Below are 23,282 nucleotides of genomic sequence, written 5' to 3'. Positions count from 1 at the left end.
TTGACCTCCTCCAGAGGATCGGTTCCGTATTCCTCTCCGTGTTGGGCCTAAGGGTGTAGGGGCGGCGGCGGGAGCTAACCCTAGGCAGGCGGTAACATCTCCTGTGGCTGTGCGAGAAAAATGAAGAAAGGGATGGAGAGTACGGGGATGCCAGGCCTCCGAGTCCAACACAAGGACTCCTCCGAGTCCAACAGCTGGTGACCCACGAGGAAGATGCTCTCCTCTGTTTGTTCAGTCAGACAGACAAGAGACAACACCCGACAGAACAGCGTAGCCTGTGTTATCTCTGAACAAAAAGCCCCAGCCGCCTGAAGCAGTACCGGCATAAAAATTCCCATCTATATTCAGGCATAGTACATCTCCTTCAGGCGGACTCCAGTGCACAACTGCACATACAGTGTTGGTTTTTTTCAACTAATTTTTTGACAAAGAAATCTTCGTACTCTGGAGCAACAAAGAAATCTCCTTCATCTCTTGGCAGTGACTCCTATAGCACGAACAACAAAGCCCACACAAGAAAAACCTATTGAACAATAGCACAAATAAACAACACAGCACATAACTCAGAAGACACATACAACCTGAAGACAAAGCCCGCACGAACACCAAAAGATGATTTAGTCAGACAGCTTGGCTGACTTTAAAGAGGCCAGTCAGGGCTACAGGTTGTTGAATGCTGACTTAGCCTATGTGAACCGTTGGATGGAAAATTAATAGTCCTGATAAATTTATTTGATACAAAACCAAGCGGCATGGCTCGATTCACGGCATGAGGAGGAGGGATCAAACCAGGTGTAAAATCCTGGTGAGCGGACCATTCAGAGATCCCAAGGCTGCTGTGCATACTAATTTAATCAAAGGCCCTGCCAGGCTTATATTAAAGGTCATGTTGTTCAGTTGGACAGGTTGCAGCGTTATCCTATATTCAGTTGACAAATGCACCGTCACTGTCACATGCGTGTCCACCATAATGCACAATACTGATCGTTAGGTGCTAGTACTTCAATATAGCATCTCTTGGACACTTAACCTATCAGATTCAGATCAAATCAGGAACTCGCGACATGAAACTAATTATTCCTTCAATTTTACTGCAGGCAAACTTGCAAAGTAGTATACCTACTAATTTAAAAGAAAAAAAAAATTCAGACGCAACATATATGGGCCGCTAGTTATGCAGATGTCAATTACTGTATCTATTTGTTTCTAATATATATCATCCTTTTCAGCAGTTAGGACAGTTCAAAATGACCAAATTGCCTTAGGCAGCAGATGACAGCATGTTCCCTTCATCAGCTGGATCCATTTGACAGTCCGTGTACTCTACCGCACGTCACGAGAGGCGGAGTAATTTCTATATAGAAATGGTTCGGTTTACAAGTTGTCTTAGTATTGTAGTATACTGTACGGGATGCAGTCCATGAAAGCGTGACCAGACTTTGGGGCCTTCCAAAGGTCATAATAAAGAAACAAGGGAGACTTCGAGGGTACCTAGGCTCCCCCTGAGGACAATAATCATGATAGTGTTTCATTGCTCAATTTAGAATACAGTCCATATCTTCTTCATCCTGCAGCCGGTCCATTGCTAACAGGTATGCACTCGAGTCAAAACTTCTCCAAGATCTGCTGAAATCTCAGTCAGCATGATGTTTGCATTGCCCATCATGCTTTACACTCCACGCCGTGAATTTTTGCGTGTAAAAAGTAGAAACAACAGGATCCCATCTTCTCAGGCATAGATGTCTTTTAGTCTACATCTCAGCATCTTCATCAAAGTGCAGGGTTTGTTTGATCGAATCATTGGACATCTCCACAAACAGTTCCAGTTTGTGGTCCGTTGACCACCTACAGGGCTCAGCCCGTCTCCATAGGTAAGCAACTCCTTGTTTGGATGCTTAGTTTCATGGCTCATGAACTGCATTAGATTTATCTATGTACGTAAATATGTCTCGGCTGTGCACTTAGAAAGACGAGGAGAACATGGAACCTGACGTATTGGAGCAGATATTCGACGGAAGCATCGAACCAAGAGATATAAAGTTATCAGATTTACAGAGCATAACTAAAAATTTCTCCGAGGACCAAATAATTGGCAAGGGTGGATTTGGAACCGTTTACAAGGTAAACTTTACTTTTCGCAGAAAATATGGTTTGAACAACCTAGGTATCTCTTTTTATTTGTTTCCACAAAACAGGAAAACAAAAGTACTGGAAAAATGTTTCATTGGTAGATGCAGAATTTTATCAAATTACCAATGTGTCCATGTGCTATACTGCCACGCCAAAAATAATTTGGAGTTTCATGTATGCTTGATTTTCACACTGTTGCATTGCATGTTCAAATATTTTCTGATGCGATCCAAGTTTAAACAGGGTGTCCTCCTTAATGGAGTAGTTGCAGTGAAGAGGATACACAACATGCATACAATAGATGAGAAGCTATTTCATCGGGAGGTTAACAGCCTATTGATGGTCAACCATAAAAACATAGTTCGGTTTCTTGGCTTCTGTTCTCATACGGTACATAAACCATTCAAAAATGAAGGGTCAGGCGGATACATTTTGTTTGAGGATAGAGAAAGAATACTCTGTTTTGAGTACGTCAACAATGGAAGTCTTGAAAACTATATTGCAGGTACACTCTCGAATGTGATTAGTTGCTGTCAACTCTTGTGTTTATTGTTAACTACTACTCTTCAATAAAGGGCCACAGTATAAGGGGCTATATATATTTTTATGTTTAACAGTGCACAAATATATTTTTAGAGCAAATCACACATAAAGTTCACAAAATAAAGGTTGAAAAACCTCACGTTCTTCTGCCTTCTTTATTATGCAGATGAATTAAGAGGGCTCCAATGGGACACTCGTTATTCAATAATAAAAGGAATCTGCGAGGGTCTGCAGTATCTTCATATGGAAAAGAGTATTATGCATATGGATCTGAAGCCAGCAAACATACTAATAGATGATAACATGGTAGCGAAAATTACTGATTTTGGTTTGTCTAGAATGGTGGAAAACTCACAAACCAAAACTACAAACCGCTTTTTTACACTGTAAGCTATTTACCAAAACGACAAACATTTTCTTTCCTTTGCTACATTCCATTTTCTGTGTTCTATAATCAATATATTTTCATGCAGAGGATACAGCGCCCCAGAATACATAGACAGTGGCACCATGTCACCCAGCTATGATGTGTATAGCTTGGGCATCATAATAATCCAACTGGTGACAGGACACAGGAGTGTTACCAATAGTAATAACGTAAGTGTGTTTTACATTGTAGATGGTCTCTTTTTACAGATTTAACCCAAATATTTCTATTGCATATCATTATTAGGAGGTTTGGTATACCCCATATAAAGTTTATGGTTCAACGCAAAGATAAAAATGTATTCTTTCGATTAAGAAGGAACATATAGTCGGATGTTGATGGATATTTAGCTTCATGAAAATCCACAGTTATTTTTGAGACAATAAGCACCTGATTTCGTGATGTTCATTTTTCTTCTGTAAAGTCGGTTCCCGACGTCTGGACCAGGCACCCCTTGTCCAAGACCTTGTTACTTCATGTATATTGTGACATATCTAATATATGCCAAATTTCAGATCTAATATCAACTTACTTGGTTAACAACCGAACTTACTTTTTCAAGGGATTTTAAGATCCATAATTTTTTCTGAAAGGGTAAATAAGGTAAATAGTAATTGAGCACCCCATAATATTTTTTTGTGAAATAGGAATTACATTTCTGGTATACTTCTACTTAATTTTCATTCCATGCATTGGATGACATATTGAATTTTCATGGTGCTAAAGTTTAAAAGAGGCCTGTCACTGCTTCGAGAACCGAGCTGACATGGTTTGTGTACCCTATGCTTATATGAATCGCGGGCATTATATAATTTGTCTTTATTATATATCAGCTTTCTCTGATGGCAGGTACTTAGAAAATGGAGGCACAGATTGCGTAAATCAGGCAAAGAAACACCATTTAGATACCAACAAATTGCAAAACTCCTCGAGATTGGGCTACTCTGCCAGGAAAAGGACCCCTACAGGAGGCCTTTTATATCAGACATAATACATGTTATCAATGAATTGGAAAGCACAGATTGGCAAATCAGCAATGAGAACGAATCTGCTGCAGAGCAGGTAAGCCCATGTGCCTCAGAACTTCATAACTTCAATAGTAGTAAGCTCATGTGCTCCTCAGGGAATTCTTGTTTTGTTTCAAAGTGGATCGTACATTGTAGGATAGTACTCTTAGATATTTGGTTCATAATGTAGATGGATTCTTTCCGCTAAGCGTCCATATATGATACAGGAGCAAGTGGTAGTATACATGAAAAAGAGTGTGCCTGTTACACGAACCAATGTTTAATTTCCATTAATGTTAATCCAAACAGTTAATTAGAATAAAATCAGCCACCATTACCTTTTGCCTACTCTTAAAATTCTAGAAGCTTCAACCTTCATGAAAAAAAAGCATATGAGATTGTAGGAGAAGTACATCTCATTTTTGCAATGCATATTGTTTTGTTCTAGCAGATGAGTGCCTACTCGGAGGATGACATGCTTGGGATCGAGCCGCTCGAGCTACGCTTTCCGTTTGAGCTCAACACTAAGATACCACGCTCACTTGAGCTAACCAATGAGACAAATTCTTCTATTGCCTTCAGCATCAAAACGACAATCCCTCTACCATACTGTATAGAACCAAAGAAAGACATTGTTGCTCCGCAATCAAAGTATAGTGTCAACATAACATTGCACCCAATAGACAAGGCACCACAAGATAAGCTTATTGGCGATTTCATCGTGCGGAGCACCAAAGTGAATGACAATCTTAAACGTGAGGACATAAATGAAGATATATTCAACAGAGAGGGGCCTAAATTAGTTGATGAGGTGAATCTAACAGTTACATATATGTCCGACGTACCCCAAGTGGATGTGTCAATTGGGCCGTTAATTAGTTTAGACACGAGAAATCTGCATGGCCCACATGAATCCAATGTACCGCTAACAGAGGCTGAATCCAAGGTGAGCATCAGTAACTTAATTGAACTTGTAAATAGTTTAATATCCTTAATTATAATGAGATAGAATTGTTTAAGAATTTAGATCTAGTCAACTGGTGTATGACTATACATATACGCCAAATTAATTAACAGCTTACCATAAACCGTCCAAATATATGCTACTTTTGTTTTGTTGTTGACATTAAAAGCAGCATATGCTTAGTTTTGTGTTGTATTTACTGTGTCTTGGCATTGGAGATGCCCTCCAGCGGCCCGACGTAAATGGACATCTTCATGTGCTACACGCTCACAAAGTCATTTCATGAAAAATCCACTTGTCGTGTGACGTGTATAAAAAAATACGATGCTAAAAATAAGGCTTTTCACAAGTTTTTTTTTCTCTTTTTTACATAGACCATAAACATTATCCTTTTTTGCGAACCTTGGCGGGCACACATATTGTGGAGATGTACATGTACAATTTTTTCGGGAGTCAAATTGAATTTCCGATATATCTAGACATTAATCTGAATTTAGATAAATCTAAGACATCTTTGATGGATGGCTAGTTTATATGGTCACAGGTGATCGATTTTAATCAGTAAAGGCGAAGTGATGATTTTATTTGGACCCAATTAATCCACGGCTGTGTTCTTTCTTGGCAGCCAAGCCCATGTACCTCAAACGAGCTGATCCAGTTTGACCTGCCCGAGCTACCGCATCAAATGTTTTACACTCCCGACCCCACCATGGACCCGCCGCCCCGAGCACTGGCACCAAGCGAGGTGAAGTACTGCAAGAAGGCGCTCAAGGCATTCGAAAAAAAGCTCAAGCAGCCACTCGTCATCCACCGGGAGTACTATATAGACCTTACGGTATACTCATCCTCTTATCCTCCTATTTAAGCTAGTCTGACTCTGGTAATGCATGGCCAAATTATCACCAACCTTTTCTTTCCTTTGCGAAACTAATAACACCATCATTTTTCAAGCTAACTTTACAAAAGTGGCTGTAGCTAGAGTCTCTAATTCTGCAATCAGTCGAGTTTGAGTTGTGAACGATGTTTGAGGTGTTCTTTTTCCCCTTTTTGTATAAAGGTTAGTGCCAGATGATCTTCGCAGCCTTGTTTCCAAGTGAAGCATGAGAGTGGAAAATAGGTGTGCAACCAGAAATGAATGTGCTGGATATGATTAAGGTTTAATATAGATTATTTCCAAAGCTACATCAAAAATGTGGCTTCAACTCTGAAGAGTTATGCTGCTTTCTCCAGAGTACATCATCAACATTAGCATTCACCAAACAAAACTAGAACTTCGAATAATCTGCTTCTCTTGTGGCATTGTCTCTTCCTTGGAATGAAGTAATGAACCTACCCATGGACTTTGTATTTTTCTCATGCGCTTACCTGAGATGGACTTAAGCTGGCACAATGAAGTAGCTCGGTATTTTTTCGGAGGAAAATAGTTCACCAATTTTGTTCATCTAGGCCACCAGACAAAGCAAGACTGGATTTTGTGTTTCTTTAATTGGTTATTGATCTGTCACCGTGAATGCTGAGAGGGTTTCCTGATCCCATTGAATTCTAATTTCGTGGTACCGCACTAGCTCATCAACATTCCTTTCAATGCAAGCAAAAGCAACAATTAAGATATAAGTATTGACAAGAAACAGCAGATTGTGGACTAATTATTTTATCGGTCATATATATGAAGAATAATTTGAAATTTCCTGTTATAAGAATTAAGAAATATTTCATCTGAAGCAAATCATGCAACTATTGGTTCAATGAATTATTTCAGGACGTAAGAAAAACGCTCCAGTCGACTCAGAATTTTGAAGTGGCTCTAAATCCTGATAATAGGAAAAGGAACCGCTATACTGATGTCATTCCATGTGAGCAGTATTAATTTGTGAAGGCTGTCATGCATATTCTGCAAGAGCACCATGTTTCCATGTGGAATAAATTATTGGATGTAACTTGACTTTTCTTTTCTTTAGTTGATGAAACCAGGATAAGACTACAGTCCTCAACAGGCATTCAGAAAAGCAATGACTACATCAATGCAAGCCTTATAAAGGTAAAAACAGTATATTTCCTGGTAATTATTTTTTTTTGCCCTTTTCTTTCTTTCTAATCATAATTAGCATGGTTGCATTTAAAATATGCAGCATTATGACATAGATCAAACTAAGTTCATTTCTACTCAAGGACCACTAGTCAATACATTAGAAGATTTCTGGCAGATGGTCGTTGAGAACAGCTCTCCTGTAATTGTTATGCTCTGCAAATTTGACTATATTAAGGTACGAATAACGAACACTCGTGACTTGCAGTTTTGTTGTGTTGACCTAATATCAAATTTCTCTTGTCTTCCATAGTTCTAGCACGGCCTTACTCTACATGTTTGCATACAGTGATGTGTTATTTTATTATCACTTCATTTTTTCTTTCATAAAGTCACATTCTACTGACAAGTCTATTTTCTGCTTTATATATTTGAAGGATGCTAAATGCTCAGCGATTTTTGCCTCGCTATATGGATGTGGTTGCATGTAGACTTCTCAGCTTGTCATATGTAATTCAGTTGCTTGGAACGTGAAAACAAAATGGACACAATGAAAGCATGCCTGCACATATACACTTGTCAGGTTTTCCTAGAGAATTTTTCAAAACTCAACAGGATAGGGAAACACCGTATCTGTATTTTTTAGCATGTTACATATGCTTCCCCAGCTCTCCTACCTATGGATCATCGAATCCTGGCTTCATCTTAGAAACAAACAAGGGGTGGCTGCCCCTTTGGTATCATTAAGGAGAAACCAAAACATGTAATCTTTCTTTTCCTCCTTCCTTAATAATGGACCCATAATTTCCCTAACTAGAGAGATGAATGGAGGGAGGGAGAGATTTGGTTCTTTTTCTATGCAATCATTTACCATTTTGAAGCTGCCACTCCGGGAGATACATATTTTAGGTGTACTTGCAGCTTTGTTACCATGATAAAATTCTGGGGGAACCTGGGAGCTACCCCGAGGGGGAACCCGTCGGCGTAGAGGGTACCATTTGGTACATTTTTTTCGTTTTTTGCTGTTTCGCGCGTTTTCCAGATTTGGCAGGATACACAAGCACATATAATTCACATGAAATTCATAGGCATGAAGTGCAAATACATATAACATCAAGTGCATACATAGTGTCATAGTGCCATAGGTTGCATACATAGTGTCATAGTGACATAGGATGCATACATAGTGCCATAGTGTGCATACATGCATGGTGCCATAGTGTGCATAAGATACATGGGACTACTAGAGGAGCTCGTCGCCGCTAAACACCGGCCCGGGCCGATTCCTTCCGGTAGAAGCTGCGGAAGAACCACCGGGAGAAGGACCGGGAGAAGTACCGGGAGAAGTACCGGGAGAAGTACCGGGTGTAGCACCGGGAGAAGGACCACCATGATGAACCGGTGTCATGTCCCTCCCACCACCCTGGTTTCCGGAACATCCCGTTCCCTACACACATGTTCCCGAGATGTTAGCAATTTGCGAGGCAAAGGAAAGCCGTAGTATTCGGTTTGGCGAAGAACTTACCGTTGTTCTCCCATAGTACTCCGCAGCGAAATTTTCCTTCGATGGCATGTTTGGCGCCGGCCCCGGAAAGGGAGGCATCGGCCCTAAATCCACTATCTCGTCCGAGTTTGATTGGCCACCATCGACGCCTGCAAGATAGTTTACATGTCGAGTCTTTGCAGAAATGAAGCATCAAACTAGGGGAAAGTGGGACTTGTCATCATTTGCGAAAACAAAGGTTGGAACTTACATGTATATATGCCATGTACTCCATGAACTGCTGCTGGTGCTGGTTGAAGGCCACCTGATATTCTTGATGAGCGGCCATGTAGGCCGCCTCGAAGTCAGGCTACAATTTCACAAATTCATGTCTCGTTAGCACTTAGCAATGTATGAACGAAAGTCGGAAAGAGGATGGAAATGAGGGAAACTTACGTCGTATGCGGGTTGTTGCCGAGCCCGGCGACGAGGCGGGAGAGGGGGGCTGTCCTTGGTGAGTCCCGCCTTGAGACGCGTGAAGGTCGTGGTGAGGGTATGCTTGACGGCCTTGTTCCTCATGGCGAGACGGCCATGCGGCAACCCTCCGGACGACGGGACCAACGACTCCTCGTCGACCTCCGCGCTCATGGGGTCATCCACCTCCGGGTGACGATGCCTCACCATCTCGCAGTAGTTCTCGACGTCCTCGGCGTAGGTGCCGAAGTACTCAGGGAGCGAGGGCTGAGGCTGCGAGAGATCGGGCTTCTTAAGCCGTCCTGGATTCTTTGCCGTGCGCATTTGATGGACTTTGCCGTGCACATTAACTTTGCCGTGCGGCACTGGTGAGTTTGCCGTGCAAATGAACTTTGCCGTGCGCCACCGCTCTAACTTTACCGTGCGTATATTGTTTGCCGTGAGTGCCTCTTTCGGCGCACGGCAAAGATGTCTTTGCCGTGCGGTGCCTCACGGCAATGATATGCCGCACGGCAGCGCCTGTTTTTCCCGTAGTGTACGGAAATACTTGGGAGAACTGTTTTTTTTTTAACAAGAAAGGTCCCGAAGGACCTAGAGCTGCATTAATTCCACGCGGTTACAGACCAAGTTACATAAAGGGCCTCTGAAGAATATGAAATAACAGAGCAACCCTCATAGTTTGCAAATAGGACCCTAGAAAAGAAAGCAGAAACGCAATCAGGTCATGCATTCATTCAGTAACAAACAACATTATCTAGAATTCTAGATGCATGCCAGATCACACCAAAAAAAAAAAGAGTTCTCTTACGTTCCTGGTCTGAATATAGAAAAGGAGCATCTCAACTTTAGTCAGTAACGAGTGCCTATGGCATCAATACAGTGGACGACGCATAAGCTGTGTTGTTCTCCAGTACTATTTAGCAAAAATCTTAATTAGTGCATTGAAATGATTGTGCGAAATTGCCGTATGGCTAGTTAGCAAAAACAGAAATGATTACCCATGCAGATCCAAATATAAGCTCAAAATAGGACAGTTCACGTCCTTGCATGTTGATGATGTTGCAGACAGTTTACCTTTGGTACTACGCAATTAACATCGATCGTATATATGTTGGCTTATGGGCTTGAGCATGAAGAAGAGTGGTTAACTGGAAGGAGTGTTACAACAGGCGACATGTATGTCTCGTGTCTGGACTCTGGAAACGGCAGATCTCCGAGCCTCCGGAAAGGAAAAAAGAGAGAAGATGGAAGCTGATGCCAGCATTGGCATCCCGCGCTGGCCAGGAGGAGGCAAGCGACGCGCGACCACAACTTCTTCGTTCGACACGCACGCATACGGTACGTAATCCGCCGTACTATGTACAGGATCCATGTTTCCGTGTTCGAGTCGATTAGCAAGCCTGGACTGCTCCCCGATTCGAACCCAGCTGAAATTCGTTTCCAGTAAGGAGACGGAGACGAAGTCTAGGTGTTTATTATGCCGGCGTTATACAATGCAGTACAAAGGGCCAGAAACACAGCAACAAACAATCGATATTTCTATACGTGCTTGTTTCTCTCCTCCAAAAGCAGGCAAGCAGCGAATCGCGTCGGCAACTCGTCTACTCGCCTGAGTGCGTGAAGTGGCGTACAATGGATGAATCAATGGAGCGGCCGTGTCCTGAACTTCCTAGTCCTCATCTTCGCCCGCCTCTTCTACCCCGCCGACTGCGCTCGCTTCCAAGAGGCGTCGTGTGCTTCCCATCAGCTGCCAGGCTGGCTCCACCGACCCGGCCGATCGGTGCAGCTGGACCGGCTTCACTCCATCGATTCCCAAAACAACGCAATCAGCTGCCTCCTTACTTAATTCCCAAACACATCCCTACGTACGTGCATCTTCAACGCTAGCTGCCTACCCCAGACCCATCCAGATCACTACGTACGTACTAAGGTTACACGGTACAAGGATACGCCCGCCCCTGCATGCCTACCAGCAGCTACGTACGGGAATCCAAAAGAAGACACAAAACAAAACTGACCACGCTTGGTTCTCCGGCCGGCCCCATCCGCCGCCGCTGCAGCACAACCTCGGCCGATGATCCATCCATGCATGCCGGTGACTCGCCGCCGCGCGCAGCACTGGATCCCTTTTCGGCGAACCTGCAGGAAACGAATCTGAGCAGACGGCGGCGACATGGTCGAAGATGCGCACTAGATGGATGGATATGGCCGGATTCCTCAACCAAATCGAAAGAAATAATCCAAGAATTACCGGGACGATGAAACCGGGAGGCCGGGTGAACAGCAGAGTGCCCTCTCTCCTCTCCTCTCCTCTCCTCGACGTTGGATCAACCCACCCTTAGTATATATAGAGCTTTTGGAGGCGATTCAAATTTCGAGGGAGGGAAAGAAAATGGCGGGAAGAAGGAAAATATTTGGTCCCCACGCCTGGGTTTTAGTTTTGAAGGGAAAAAAGGTGGGCGCCTTCTCTATTCTGTTTGATTGCTGCTTGCATGTTGATGGAACGGGCATGGTCAAGCTTTCCATAAAATACGCATATGCCACATTTAATCAAAGGGGTGGCCATACTTAATCGTCCGGAGTATGTGCATGGCATGGTAATCAATCAGTATTACTGCCCGGCTGCTTACCTTTCTAAGCTGGCGTCAATTGTGATGTTTGACATTTTTGGTTAGCCATATTTTCCAAGGAAAGTATATGAGTGGAAGGGACGCACCATACCTACCTATTCTAGTGAATAGGACGTTAAAATTTGACGAGATTAGAGAGAATTCCATCCAGCAGAATTAATTACAACACGCTATTACAGGGTAGAAACGAGCAGGACGGAGGGTTAGCTTCAGAAGAATACCAACAAACTTACCCCGTGCCTTCCTTTTCGGCAAAAAACTAGAAAAAAAGTTGCATATTAATTAACGGAATGGAGGGACTAGTTGCTAGCTCGTTTCTCAGTCTAGCATCGTCTCCCTACATATAGTTTCTTGCTTGTTTCTCAGTTTAGTATACATGGATAGACCTATTTTCTTAGCGACGAACCCTATAATTTCTCGTTGTTTCTTACATATTCCCGAACCATAATTGTTTATTTCTGGATAGCTACTTGAATCCTTATATTCTTTACCACCACAATTGTTGTTAGTAATAACAATTAGTTGAGATAAAACATCTAGAGGTAACAAACAAGCTTTGCGAAATACAAAACAATCTCCGATATAGATTAACCGACACAACAGAGAAAACTCCGGAACCAAGGCGATCGCTAACGAGCGTTTTCAGCGTAGATAACACGTACTGGGATTAAACAACGGCAGGCCAATGCTGGTAGGGAGGCCTATGTTCTAGCAGTGCATGCAATCTTTCCCAGAAAATTTGCAGGTAAACACTTCTAATCACATATTGTCGGACCACTCCAATGTCATTTTATTCTCCACTCGATCCAACGCTAGCTGTAAGGGTGCCTTCCTAATTAATTCCAGAAATCATGGGAGGGAGCCATTTACGCATCTCAAACCGCACCTATCCATCCATCATAACAATTGGACGCCAGTCTGTGCTCTTTGGACTTTTCAAACTTAGCGAACTGAAACATCTGAGTAGCTAAAGGATGCTAAGAAAAAACGCCACGCGTCGGTTGCCATGGTTGGAGCCCTAGCAACCCCAGGCACGGCCACCATCACCACCACCTAGCTCCCCTCGCCATCATAGAAGCACGCAACCAGGTGAAGTTCGTGAAGCGGCGGCGGGGCCTTCTGGTAGCGGCGCATGGTGTCCGGTCGAGGCGGCGATGTGCTCCTTCTAGCCTCGCAACAGTGTCGGCGCGGTGTATGCTTGGCGATCTAGTGCAACATGCATCTCACGCCCCATCGTAGGCTTGCCTCCACTGCGCCCTCGGCGCGGGTGCTTCTACGGCCCTGGCATTGCGCTTGTATCGCCATCGACGGTGCTTCGGCGGCCCTGGCGTTCAGCTTCTACCGTCATCCACATGTGCTTCTAGCCTATGATGTTGCCTCCACTGTGTTCTTGGAGAGGGTGCTTCCACGGCCTCCGCCCATGTTGCCTCCACCGTGTCCTCAGCAAGGGTGCGTCGACGGTTCTGGCGTTCAGCTTCTATCGTCGTCCGTGGGTGCTTCCACATCCCTGGCTGATTCCGTGCTAGTAAGGATGGTTGCACAGCGGCCGGCACCTAGGCCGTCTCCGTGCGCTTGCAGATCGTGTGGCTTCCGTACAAGTATAGTGTGAAGCAATTTTCATGGAAGCAAATTTCCTATTCAACGGAAATGAATGCCATTTTCTTTGGAAACACTTTACATTTTAGCTTGGCATGGTTGTACTTCTCATACCGAACTTACGTCATGTTCGATGGAAATAAATAACTCCTCCATTAAAAAAATCACTAAGCAATATTGTACTCCCTCCGTTCCTTTCTATAATGCCTATAGATTTTTGGCATTTGTTTCAGAATATAAGGTTGTAGCTTGGCTCTTTTTCAATTACCCCCTCTACATGCGTGGAAAAAATCCGTACAAAAAGGAAACAATTAATTGAGATTCCTAATGCATGACCCCAACGATTTCTTAGATTTAGGAAGCAATGTTTTTATTTCCTTAATATAACCTGGCTGCACATATATGGAGAGTCAACCAGAGAGATTTGTGGGATTTGTAATGTTAATTTAGGAAGTTACCGATTTCCCTCATTTTACTCAGATCTCAAATCGTTAATCTAGGGGGTCTTGTGTAAAGAACACTCTTGTGCTAATTTCCGTGCCAAAAAACAATAGACACTATAGAATGGAACGGAGGGAGTAATACTTCAGAAGCAAAACTTAATTTTACATAAAACACAAATATTTTGTATAGAATCGAAGCATTTCTTTCAGGTACGGAAGCAAACAAGGAAAGCCATTTTGTATGTTTGGTTAGAAGCAAAATTAATATTACATAAAAACACATATTTTTCCATATCACTGAAATGTTTATATAACAAAACCTTGCTTTTATCAACTAAATTGACGCTAACTCTTTACAAGTAAAATCATGATTTTTTTAATAGACCGTAGAAAATTTAAATTTCACCAGAAGCAAAATCTGGAAGCAATGTTTTGCTGCCTCAAATAAAGAACTGCTACAATAGAGTTTCAGATCAATGCAAAGAAAAATGACATGATCAAAGCAAATTCTAATTTACTGGAAGCACACTATCTTTCTCAGGGAAGCAAATTGTTGCTGCATTGGTGAACATATTCATTTTTTTTAGAGAGAAACCATATGAAGTTTGTCGTTAGGCACAAATATTTTTTTCTTAGATCCAAGTAAACTGGCCGTGAAATTGAAGCAAATGTTGGTAGCATTAGAAAAATAATCATCAAATACAGTTTTCTTTGAAAATGGGTAACCCGGATTTAATTGTAGCCTGATTTTTGGGAGCAGTTAATTTCGGAGAGTAGTAATTGGGAGTGGTTAAGGTGGGGAAGCAAATCCAGAGTACTACTGGTTACATGCAAAACAGGAAAGCAAATTCTCGCTATGGATGGGCATCCGATCACTAATTAAACGGACAATCAATGTTAGCATGCCCCAACGAACGGGGGAAAAGATACTGCATGGTTTAGATGGAGCACTGGTTAATCTGTGTATCGGAGGAAGTAGGCCAATTCCGTTGGAAGCTAGCTCAAGCCTATCCTTAGCTTCATTTTTCAAAACGTGCCATGCATGTGCAGGTTTAAGTGAATTTTCAAACTAGCTACTCCGTATATTACTTGCTTGAACCGTTTACAATGGCCTCAAGCAAATAAAGTAAAGTTGGGAAAATCTCATAAAGAACACAAAACGATCGGTGCCGTTGATGTTGAAGTTGCTGATAGTAGTAGTTCATCGATCATGCATGACTAGCTCAGCTTCAAACCATCATTCCTCAATCCTTCTACTTTGCAACAGCAAACTATACAAAAAAAAATAGTTGAAATTTTGCCATTACCATCTTGCTTTTTCGGACATTCAGGTCATATGTGAAATAAAGTTTATATATACATATATCACATCAGCTCACACTGACATCCTTGCTTTTTAGGACATTCAGGTCAGATGTGAAATAAAGTTTATATATACATATATCACAGCAGCTAACACTGACATCCAAACCCCCACGCACCATCCACCTCAGATCACGAGTCGTAACACAAAATAAGCAACAAAGACAAACATGGCAAAGTTACAACTCTTTGTATCTATGAAGCAATGAAGCAATTACAAAAATGGAAGTCACAAGGGATCCCCACGGACGGCAGTAGAGAACTGGCCTTGGCTGCTTCAGTCACACCATCCCTGCAAAAACAGACAATTCAAAAGCTATAGAACAATATGCGTTGAGGCTTCTCCAGTTGGTCTTTTGAAGGATATAAAAAGCTCACTGCAAATGCATGCCACAGAATGTATGTATGAATTGTGACTGGCCGAGGTATTACCTGATCATGCCACCATGGATGGTTCCTCTGTGAATCTGTGATCATGGGTGACATTGTACATATCCTCTATCAACTGCTGCCTGTGACCCTCAACAAGATAGGGTGACAAGTAGTCATATATTAGTAGTTTCTAAGGTAACAGTTACTAAACATGTAGAATGAATGAGAACCCGATGGATCATGCGCGCTTTGCAGCACCGCTTTTTCTCCTTGAGCTTTTAGTTTTTATTTGGCATACAAAATTGGCTGACGATATCTGGGCACTGAAGCATCACATTTGGATGAGTGAATCCAGGAAACAGTGTGGGAAAATGCGAAACAAAAGGGCACCGACCCAAAGCATGTAGTCAGGAAATTGTACACAATATGTAATTCTTTGAGGTGGCCAACTCACCGCCACAGGCACATAGTACAATAAAAATCATATTATTACTTATGATTATATTACCAAACATTATTCATGTAACAGTGAGACAATGAGTGGTTGAGTGATCACCTATGAAGCTACAACGGGAGTGATATCCTAATCCTACAACTATAGCGTAAAAACAATATAGCAGGCCAAAGCACAGTGAGAAAGTACCACACAAAGGCATCATCTTTGATGTGTCTTAGTCCGAGGGGGTGAATGTTTAAATAAATCAGATAGAGGTCTATCTGTTATTTATTAGCCGATGGTCTCAATGAATCGCAACCTAGTAGAAATTGGACATCATTTCGTGATCGTTCTGAAGAATCTTAGTAATCCATTAAACCAAGCAACTTAACCATTCCTAGATCCGGTAACAACTAGACTGGAAATAAGTTAAGGCGTGCAAAGCATGTACCTCTACATTTTCACCTCCATTGATTTTCTATGCAAACTAATATAGAGAAACCTACAAACAGTAAGGCCTTCCAAAAGTCCACTAAAATTGGACTGGAAGTAAGATTATCAGAGGATAATATAGGTGCACGACACGCACATGCACCTGTGAGTTTCAGCATTCCCTGATCTGGTATGCAATAAAACATACAGAAATCGCTAACCATGAAAACCAAACAGTCGAGAGGAAACATAATTCCTCCTATAGCCGACCTGTTGGTGTGTTCTGACTAATCATGGGCATATATGTAAAATGCAAATGTGAGTCAGATGCAATGCAACATAATAGCACATCCATAGCAATTCGCCACTTACCATTGATACATTCCTGGTTAAAGGCAACAACCGCAAAGGAATTTAAAACCATGTATTGAGCTGAAAGGCATTTTTTACTAGCACACAGTCCAAGGTGTTTTGTGCAACCAAAACAAACTACAGGAAAAACATAATCACCTTCTTCCACATGTCGAGATCGAGTTCATTCACTCTGCATCCAGCTCCTCATGAGGACAGCTCCACATACAAAGAGTGGCGACATTTTCAATGTCAGTCTCCACATACATTGCTGCTATTGTGAATGACCTACGAAGAAGGGGTTACAAGAACTTTAAGTGAGTTGGAACATGGTAATGTATAACAGGGTAAAAGAATTTTCTCTGATGATGATAAACATGCGCCCTTTTCTTCCTAAACCACGATCTGAACTATGGACTCGAAATTGTAAATAATGACCTGAATGGTTCATTTTCTAAATGGGGAGAAAAAAACTCAACTTCCTGTAGGCATGATACTTCTCTAGATGTAGTAGACAAGGAAAACAATTAAACCATGGAGTGCTAGGATGACAATATATAGTTATCAATCAAAGAAGAAGGCCACACAATATCAACCAGTGGTATTCACACCAACATAACAGGCCAAGACCTCTAATAACCAGGACGACGTGTCAATTCATCCAACATGAACGTGCTTTGGCCTTTGGAGTGGATTCAAAGCCAACATGAGGATACTCCCTATGTACAACGGGATTAAGAAACGCTGTGTAAATTGCCTTTGCATCATACCACTTTGTACCATACATGGTTGTTGAGGTTCACTAGGATCGCCTTGGTAAGGTGCTCAACGGCTTCCTTCCGGTTTCCCTGCCAAGTAACACCAACCAGATTATAAAAACAAAACAGATCTTGTCCCAACTTCTTCGTCACTCAAACAGAGCAAGTCAATATTTAAACATAACCACTAAAGCAGAACAACTAAATATTTTTAACCAAAACCACTAAATCTAGCTGCTGTCATAATAAGCGAAGAGGTGGCAATTACATGTTAATCAACTAAAAATGCCAGATCAGTACTATCATATAATTAACAGTGAAAGACCCAAATTGGGTATATACAAGAATCAGGAACATGAGTATAAGCTCTAAGACGACAGCAGCAAGACCATGCATTTGTGTAATAAACCTTTTCATCAATGAGAAAAGGCAAAACCAATGGAAAATAATGTTCCATGATCCCACATTCCCACCCATCCTCATCAATACCTAAGGTAACTCCCAGATGAATGAACAAACAAAATTTTAAAAAATCATAGGAGAAGATCATGAAGTGAAATCCAACACATAAGTTATTTGCAAAGAAACTATATATCAACAACAATTCTGGATGTACAGAATAGCCCTCTTAGCCACAAAAAGGCACACGAGAGAAGCTCAAGTCAATTTTCACTAGAAGACTACAAACATAGCAAAACCAGGCTACTCCTCAAAATCAGTGTGCTCAAGCTAATATGTATACATCCAGAAAGCTTCAGATCAACACAGTTTAACCTTCAAAACTGACGTTAACTCGTCACAAGAGAGTATATAACCAGATTGCAGTCACTAGCTAAACCTTCAAGCCCAAACTCTGAAGCGAGACATAAAGAAACCTGGTGGTGGCTTGCACTTCAGAAAACAGTATCATGTTTCTAAGAATCCAAATAAGTTTATTTTTTGTGAAAGCTGATGCAAAATGAGTGATGTATCGTTAATGATTTACCCATGTGTACTCTGAAAGTTGCAGCTGGAAGCCTAGAACTTCAGCAGCACATGTTTCAAAAAGCACACATAAGCACCAAATCTCAGCTTTGATGGCAAATATGTCCACACTGGGCAAACTATTAAGTCATTTAGTATGAATTAATAGAGAAAAATAAATCTGTAAACCAATATAAATTTTGGTACCTACAAAACAGCTTCTTCGATTGTTATGTTAAAACATATTGGATTTAATATAAAAAAATGATGATAACTCACTATACAGAAAACTTCATGTCCAACTGTACTATTTTCGCTCCCCTTTCCAAACCATTCGCCGGAATCGGGTAAACAATATACTGTCGTAAAGCTAAACCAACCGGGTATATTCTACCAACACATCCATAAATCTGTAATCAAATGACTAACTATAAGGTTACCATGGCAGCACGAGACATGAATTGATGGCGAGCTCGAGGAAGTTTCGCAGAATCCCCATCTCTTCTCTTTTCCCTTTCTTGTTTCTATTTTGGGTCCCTTTCCTTCTCCCGAACCTGCTCCTCTTGGGTGTGTGGTGAAGCAGCAGCAATGAATAATCATGGGCATGGGGTGCACTGTATCAGGTCAAAATGGTACTCCCTCTGGTTTCTTTTAATTGACTCGGATTTAGTACAACTTGAACCGATCGATCTTCAAAAAAAGACAAGTGTCAGCAAAAGATATGGAATTGACAAGCGACTATAATCAGCATTTACTGAAAAAATAGTGGCTTACATACAAGCGTGAACTTGATATCAAAATAAAGCTCCCCGCATACCCAAGTCTGAACTACCTATTTCCCCCACTTGAAATTAATACAAAGCTTACAATTTTAAACGTGGAATTAACATCAACACCATGTTACATCAAAAGGATGGCACTAACAAATTCTCATCTAGGTCGAGCTGGATATGTCCATGAATCTCACTCTAGGATTCGTTACGAACTTCAAGCGGGCATGCATCTTTTTCGCAGATAAACATTTGTGTGCATCCACAATTGACAGAGCAATGTCCGGGAGGTCTATTGCTCATGAAAAAAAATCTACCTTTATGTGTCGAGCTCGCCTTGGTGAAACTTGGGCCTGAGCAGCTAGACATGAAGGTCTCCCACCATGCCTACAAGCCGTCATCCCTGCAAGCTTATGCGCCCCTGCAGCCTGCCAAGCTCATCAGAAGCCACCAAGAGCAACCGTGGTACCACACCTTTCTTCTCAGCTTCAGTAGGCTCCTATCACACATGTGAAGATGATCATTATAGGGTAATTCTAGCGAGGTGCAGTGTGAACATTTAAGTAGATGAGCTGCAAGCCGAAATTGACTGCGGGAAAATGCCGTATGAACAAGATTTAGTACCTCAGATTGGTGTGTGGAAGGATAGTCACCATAAGGTTCCGCTTGAAGAGCAGATTGAGGCAATTGATGGCTGTAGTCATTAGCTCCATATGCAGGATAAAGTGACCTGCTCAACAAATATAGTTCAGTACAAAACTACATAAACAGCAAAAATTATATGTCACACTAGTATAATGAGATCAAAAACTATTTGTTATATTATGAGGATTTCAGGATGCAGCAAACAGCGGCGAAACTACAGATCACAACATTAGTACAGCAACATTGAAATTTATTCAGTGAGTTCCATCCTGAGAATTCTGAAATTTTGCCAAAGGGCACGTTGAAACAACCGAAGCTCCAGCAAAACTATTGCAGACTAATACTCAGCACGATCATTTATACATGTACAGAGTCGTCCAATTACTAAAATATGATCAAGAAGTAGTTAATCCAGCATGGTAAATATAAGTATTTTCACCAACTGCAATTACTAGAAAATGACCAAGGCACGATTTTTTTTAAATAGGAGTTCAGGTTTGTCAAATAAGACTGATTGGTCAATTAAGGGTTAGATTTACGCAAAAAGAGAAACATGAACTCACTGAGACATTAGAATGATCTTGCTTCTAAAATGTTGAGCTGCATAATATGTATTCTTGTGATCAGCAATTGGTCCCTAACGTGGCCTCATGGCTGGCATACAACAATCAATAAATTGACATTTAACTAGTTACACCAGCATATAACACAAGCAAATAAATCGTATAAAGCAAAATATTAGGAACAGGGCTACAAAGTGAGCCAGCATCGCAAATCGAAAGCGGGCTAACGCTTGGGGCTGCAGCAGCGCCGATGCTATCGTCGACGCCGGTGCTGAGCCCTGACGGCTCTCCTCAGTCATTTGGATTTCCATCCCATCTACGAATGCCCAGGGTGAGCATACAGTTACAGAAAAAGAATTCTAAAATTTAAAATTAACATCAACACGGCTGTAGCACTAACAAATTGCTCATCTAGTTAGAAGTGGATATTTCCATGAATCTCACTCTAGGATTCATTACAAACTTCAAGTAGGCATGCATCTTCTTGGCAGATAAACATTTGTGTGCATCCACAATTGACAGAGCAATGTAGGGGAGGTCTATTGCTCAGGAAAAAATTCCACCTTTATGAGTCGCGCTCACCGAGGTGAAACTTGGGACAGACCAGCTAGACCTGCAGCTCTGCCATCAAGCCTCCAAGCTGGTCAAGGTCACCAGAAGTCGCCAAGAGCCACCGTGCTGCCATCTCTTTCTTCTCAGCTTCGGTAGGCCCCTATCACACATGTGAAGATGATAATTATAGGATAATTCTAGTGAGGTGCAGTAGGAACATTTAAGTAAGATGGGCTGCAAGCTGAACTTTACTGCGGGAAAATGTCGTATGAACAAGATTCAGTACCTCAGATTGGTGTGTGGAAGGATAGTCACCATAAGGTTCCGCTTGAGGAGCAGATTGAGGCATTTGATGGCTGTAGTCATGAGCTCCATATGCAGTATAAAGTGACCTGCTCAACAAATATAGTTCAGTACAAAACTAATTATAGGTCACACTAGTATAATGAGATCCAAATGAGATCCAAAAATCTGTAATATTATGAGGATTCCAGGATGCAGCAAACAGTGGCAAAACTACAGATCACAATATCCGTACAGTAACATCAAAATTTATTCTCAAGTACCATCATGAGAATTCTAAAATTTTGCCACAGTGCACGTTGAAACAAGCACATCACCAGCCAAATTATTGCAGTCTAATAATACTCAGCACGATCATTTATACATGTACAGAGTCGTGCAAATACTAAAACATGATCAAGAATTAGGTAGTTAGCCCAGCATGGTAAATATAAGTATTTTCACCGACTGCAATTGCTAGAAAATGACCAAGGCATGATTTTTTTTTTTAAAGGACTAGTTTCAGGTTTGTCAAATAAGACTGATTGGTCTGGTTAGATTTACGCAAAAAGAGCAACATGAACACACCAAACCCTTAGAATTGTCTTGCTTCGGAAATGTTCAGCTACAAAACATACATTCCTGTGATCAGCAATTGGTCCCTGTACGTGACCTCATTGCTGGCATAGAGAGATCGATACGTTGGCCATTGTACTAGGTACACCAGCGTATAACCATATAAAGCCAACTATTAGGAACAGGGCTACAAAGTGAGCCAGCGCCCCCAACCGACATCACCCTAATAACGCTTGGGGATGGGGCTGCGCCGACACTGTCGTCGACGCCAACAGCATAACAACACATGTTTGCTGAGCCGCGACGGCTCTCCTCGGTCAGTTGGATATCCACCCCATCTGCGAATGCACAGGGTGAGAGTGGCGTTCGGTGTGATCCAGCAAAACGAGAAATACTGCAAGGTCGAAATGGAAATTGCTGGGGCTTTCACTAGACGCACATAGAGAGGGCAGGCGGGCTACTTTGCAGCTGGTGGAGCGATTATGGGGAACGGAAACTAGAACGGAACAGGGGGCGAAGAAAGGACCTTTAATTTGGTGGGTGTCATCTGACCAGACGAGCTCCTCCTTGGCCGTCGAGGTCGGAGTGGACGAGCCCTTCTGCATGGTCGTCGGCCATCTCCGGACGCCGGCCTCTCCTTGGCCTTGCGGCGGGAGGAGCTGTGGGTAGGCCGTCCTTGATCTGCTTCTGCTTACCTGCACGGGGCAGGGGTAGGGGGGATGACGAAATTAATCGGGGTGTGGACGCGGAGAGGGGACGGGGTCCGGAGGTTACCGTGGCGGGTGAGGTCGACGCGGTGGCCGTGGAGAAGGGTCTCGCTCCACCCTGATGCAGCGCCGGCCGGATTCAGCATCGGCTGTTGGTTGGTCGCCCACGGGTGCCGCGCTCGTCAAGACGGGGATGGGGCGGATGGGGGGCACGTACATCTGCGGCGGAACGGCGGCGCCACACCTCCAGCCGCTGCGAGATCTCGCCGGAAGGGTGGTCGCCGGTGCGGGATGGGCCGCGTCGACGGCGGGACGCCAGGGTTCCGCCCGCGTGTGGGCGCGATTGAATGCGCGACGGACTTGGTCGGCCGGCGAGGGGGCGCGATTGAATGCACCGGAGCTGCGGTGGTCGGCGCGGGGTTGGGAGAGAAAATGGTGACCGCCATGTTGGTTGGGAGTGAAAGCCGAAGATTTAGCCAAACCAAACGCACCCATAATGGCCGAAGATTTCGAATCCCCTCCCTGGCAATCGCTCGCTCGAGCGATCGGTTTCTGTGGCGCGGAGCGCTCGCGCGAAAGCGCGACTCAATTTCCTTTGTATGATCGTAGTGTTTTAATTGCGTTCACACATGTTCACACTAACAGCTTGTATTACTACTTTGCAAGTTGCATTAGCGTTCACACTGCATGCATGCACATGCACAGAGCATCTCATGGATTTGCATTTAATGAGCCAACTTTTCAGCACTCTTTCATAAGTTGTTTGCATGCATACACATAGCATCTCACT

The 23,282-nt window shown here is 42.6% G+C and overlaps 1 protein-coding gene and 1 long non-coding RNA gene across 4 annotated transcripts; one reads left to right on the top strand and one right to left on the bottom strand.

The window, feature by feature from the left end:
- The first annotated feature begins 1,980 nt into the window (after window positions 1–1,980).
- Window positions 1,981–3,315, top strand: LOC124660661 (probable receptor-like protein kinase At5g18500). The gene is made up of 4 exons (XM_047198486.1): window positions 1,981–2,121; window positions 2,374–2,635; window positions 2,852–3,059; window positions 3,147–3,315. The coding sequence occupies exons 1-4, from the start codon at window positions 1,981–1,983 to the stop codon at window positions 3,313–3,315; spliced, it is 780 nt and encodes a 259-aa protein (XP_047054442.1).
- Window positions 3,316–15,138: 11,823 nt separating this feature from the next.
- On the bottom strand, window positions 15,139–22,444 carry LOC124660659. 3 transcript variants are annotated; one of them, XR_006989920.1, is made up of 11 exons: window positions 22,312–22,444; window positions 21,214–21,319; window positions 20,776–21,087; window positions 20,376–20,691; window positions 19,792–19,897; window positions 19,485–19,666; window positions 18,838–19,087; window positions 17,447–17,524; window positions 16,836–16,964; window positions 15,518–15,597; window positions 15,139–15,377 (listed from the first exon to the last, which is right to left on the bottom strand). It is a non-coding gene; the product is annotated as an uncharacterized LOC124660659 (long non-coding RNA). The 3 variants fall into 3 exon arrangements; XR_006989921.1 differs by having other exon boundaries at window positions 20,939–21,087; window positions 22,312–22,443; XR_006989922.1 differs by lacking the exon at window positions 20,376–20,691 and having other exon boundaries at window positions 20,939–21,087; window positions 22,312–22,438.
- Between the last annotated feature and the right edge of the window lie 838 nt (window positions 22,445–23,282).

Source organism: Lolium rigidum, chromosome 6 (assembly GCF_022539505.1).
Source record: "Lolium rigidum isolate FL_2022 chromosome 6, APGP_CSIRO_Lrig_0.1, whole genome shotgun sequence".
Classification (NCBI taxonomy): domain Eukaryota; kingdom Viridiplantae; phylum Streptophyta; class Magnoliopsida; order Poales; family Poaceae; genus Lolium; species Lolium rigidum.
The sequence above is the reverse complement of the archived record's forward strand: the minus strand, read 5'-3'. Positions and strand labels throughout refer to the sequence as shown.

Coding starts and splice junctions, on each gene's coding strand:
- LOC124660661 (XM_047198486.1), top strand. CDS start 1,981: ATGGAACCTGACGTATTGGAGCAGATATTCGACGGAAGCATCGAACCA. Junction 2,636..2,851: donor TCTTGAAAACTATATTGCAG/GTACACTCTCGA, acceptor ATGAATTAAGAG/GGCTCCAATGGGACACTCGT. Junction 3,060..3,146: donor ACAAACCGCTTTTTTACACT/GTAAGCTATTTA, acceptor ATTTTCATGCAG/AGGATACAGCGCCCCAGAAT.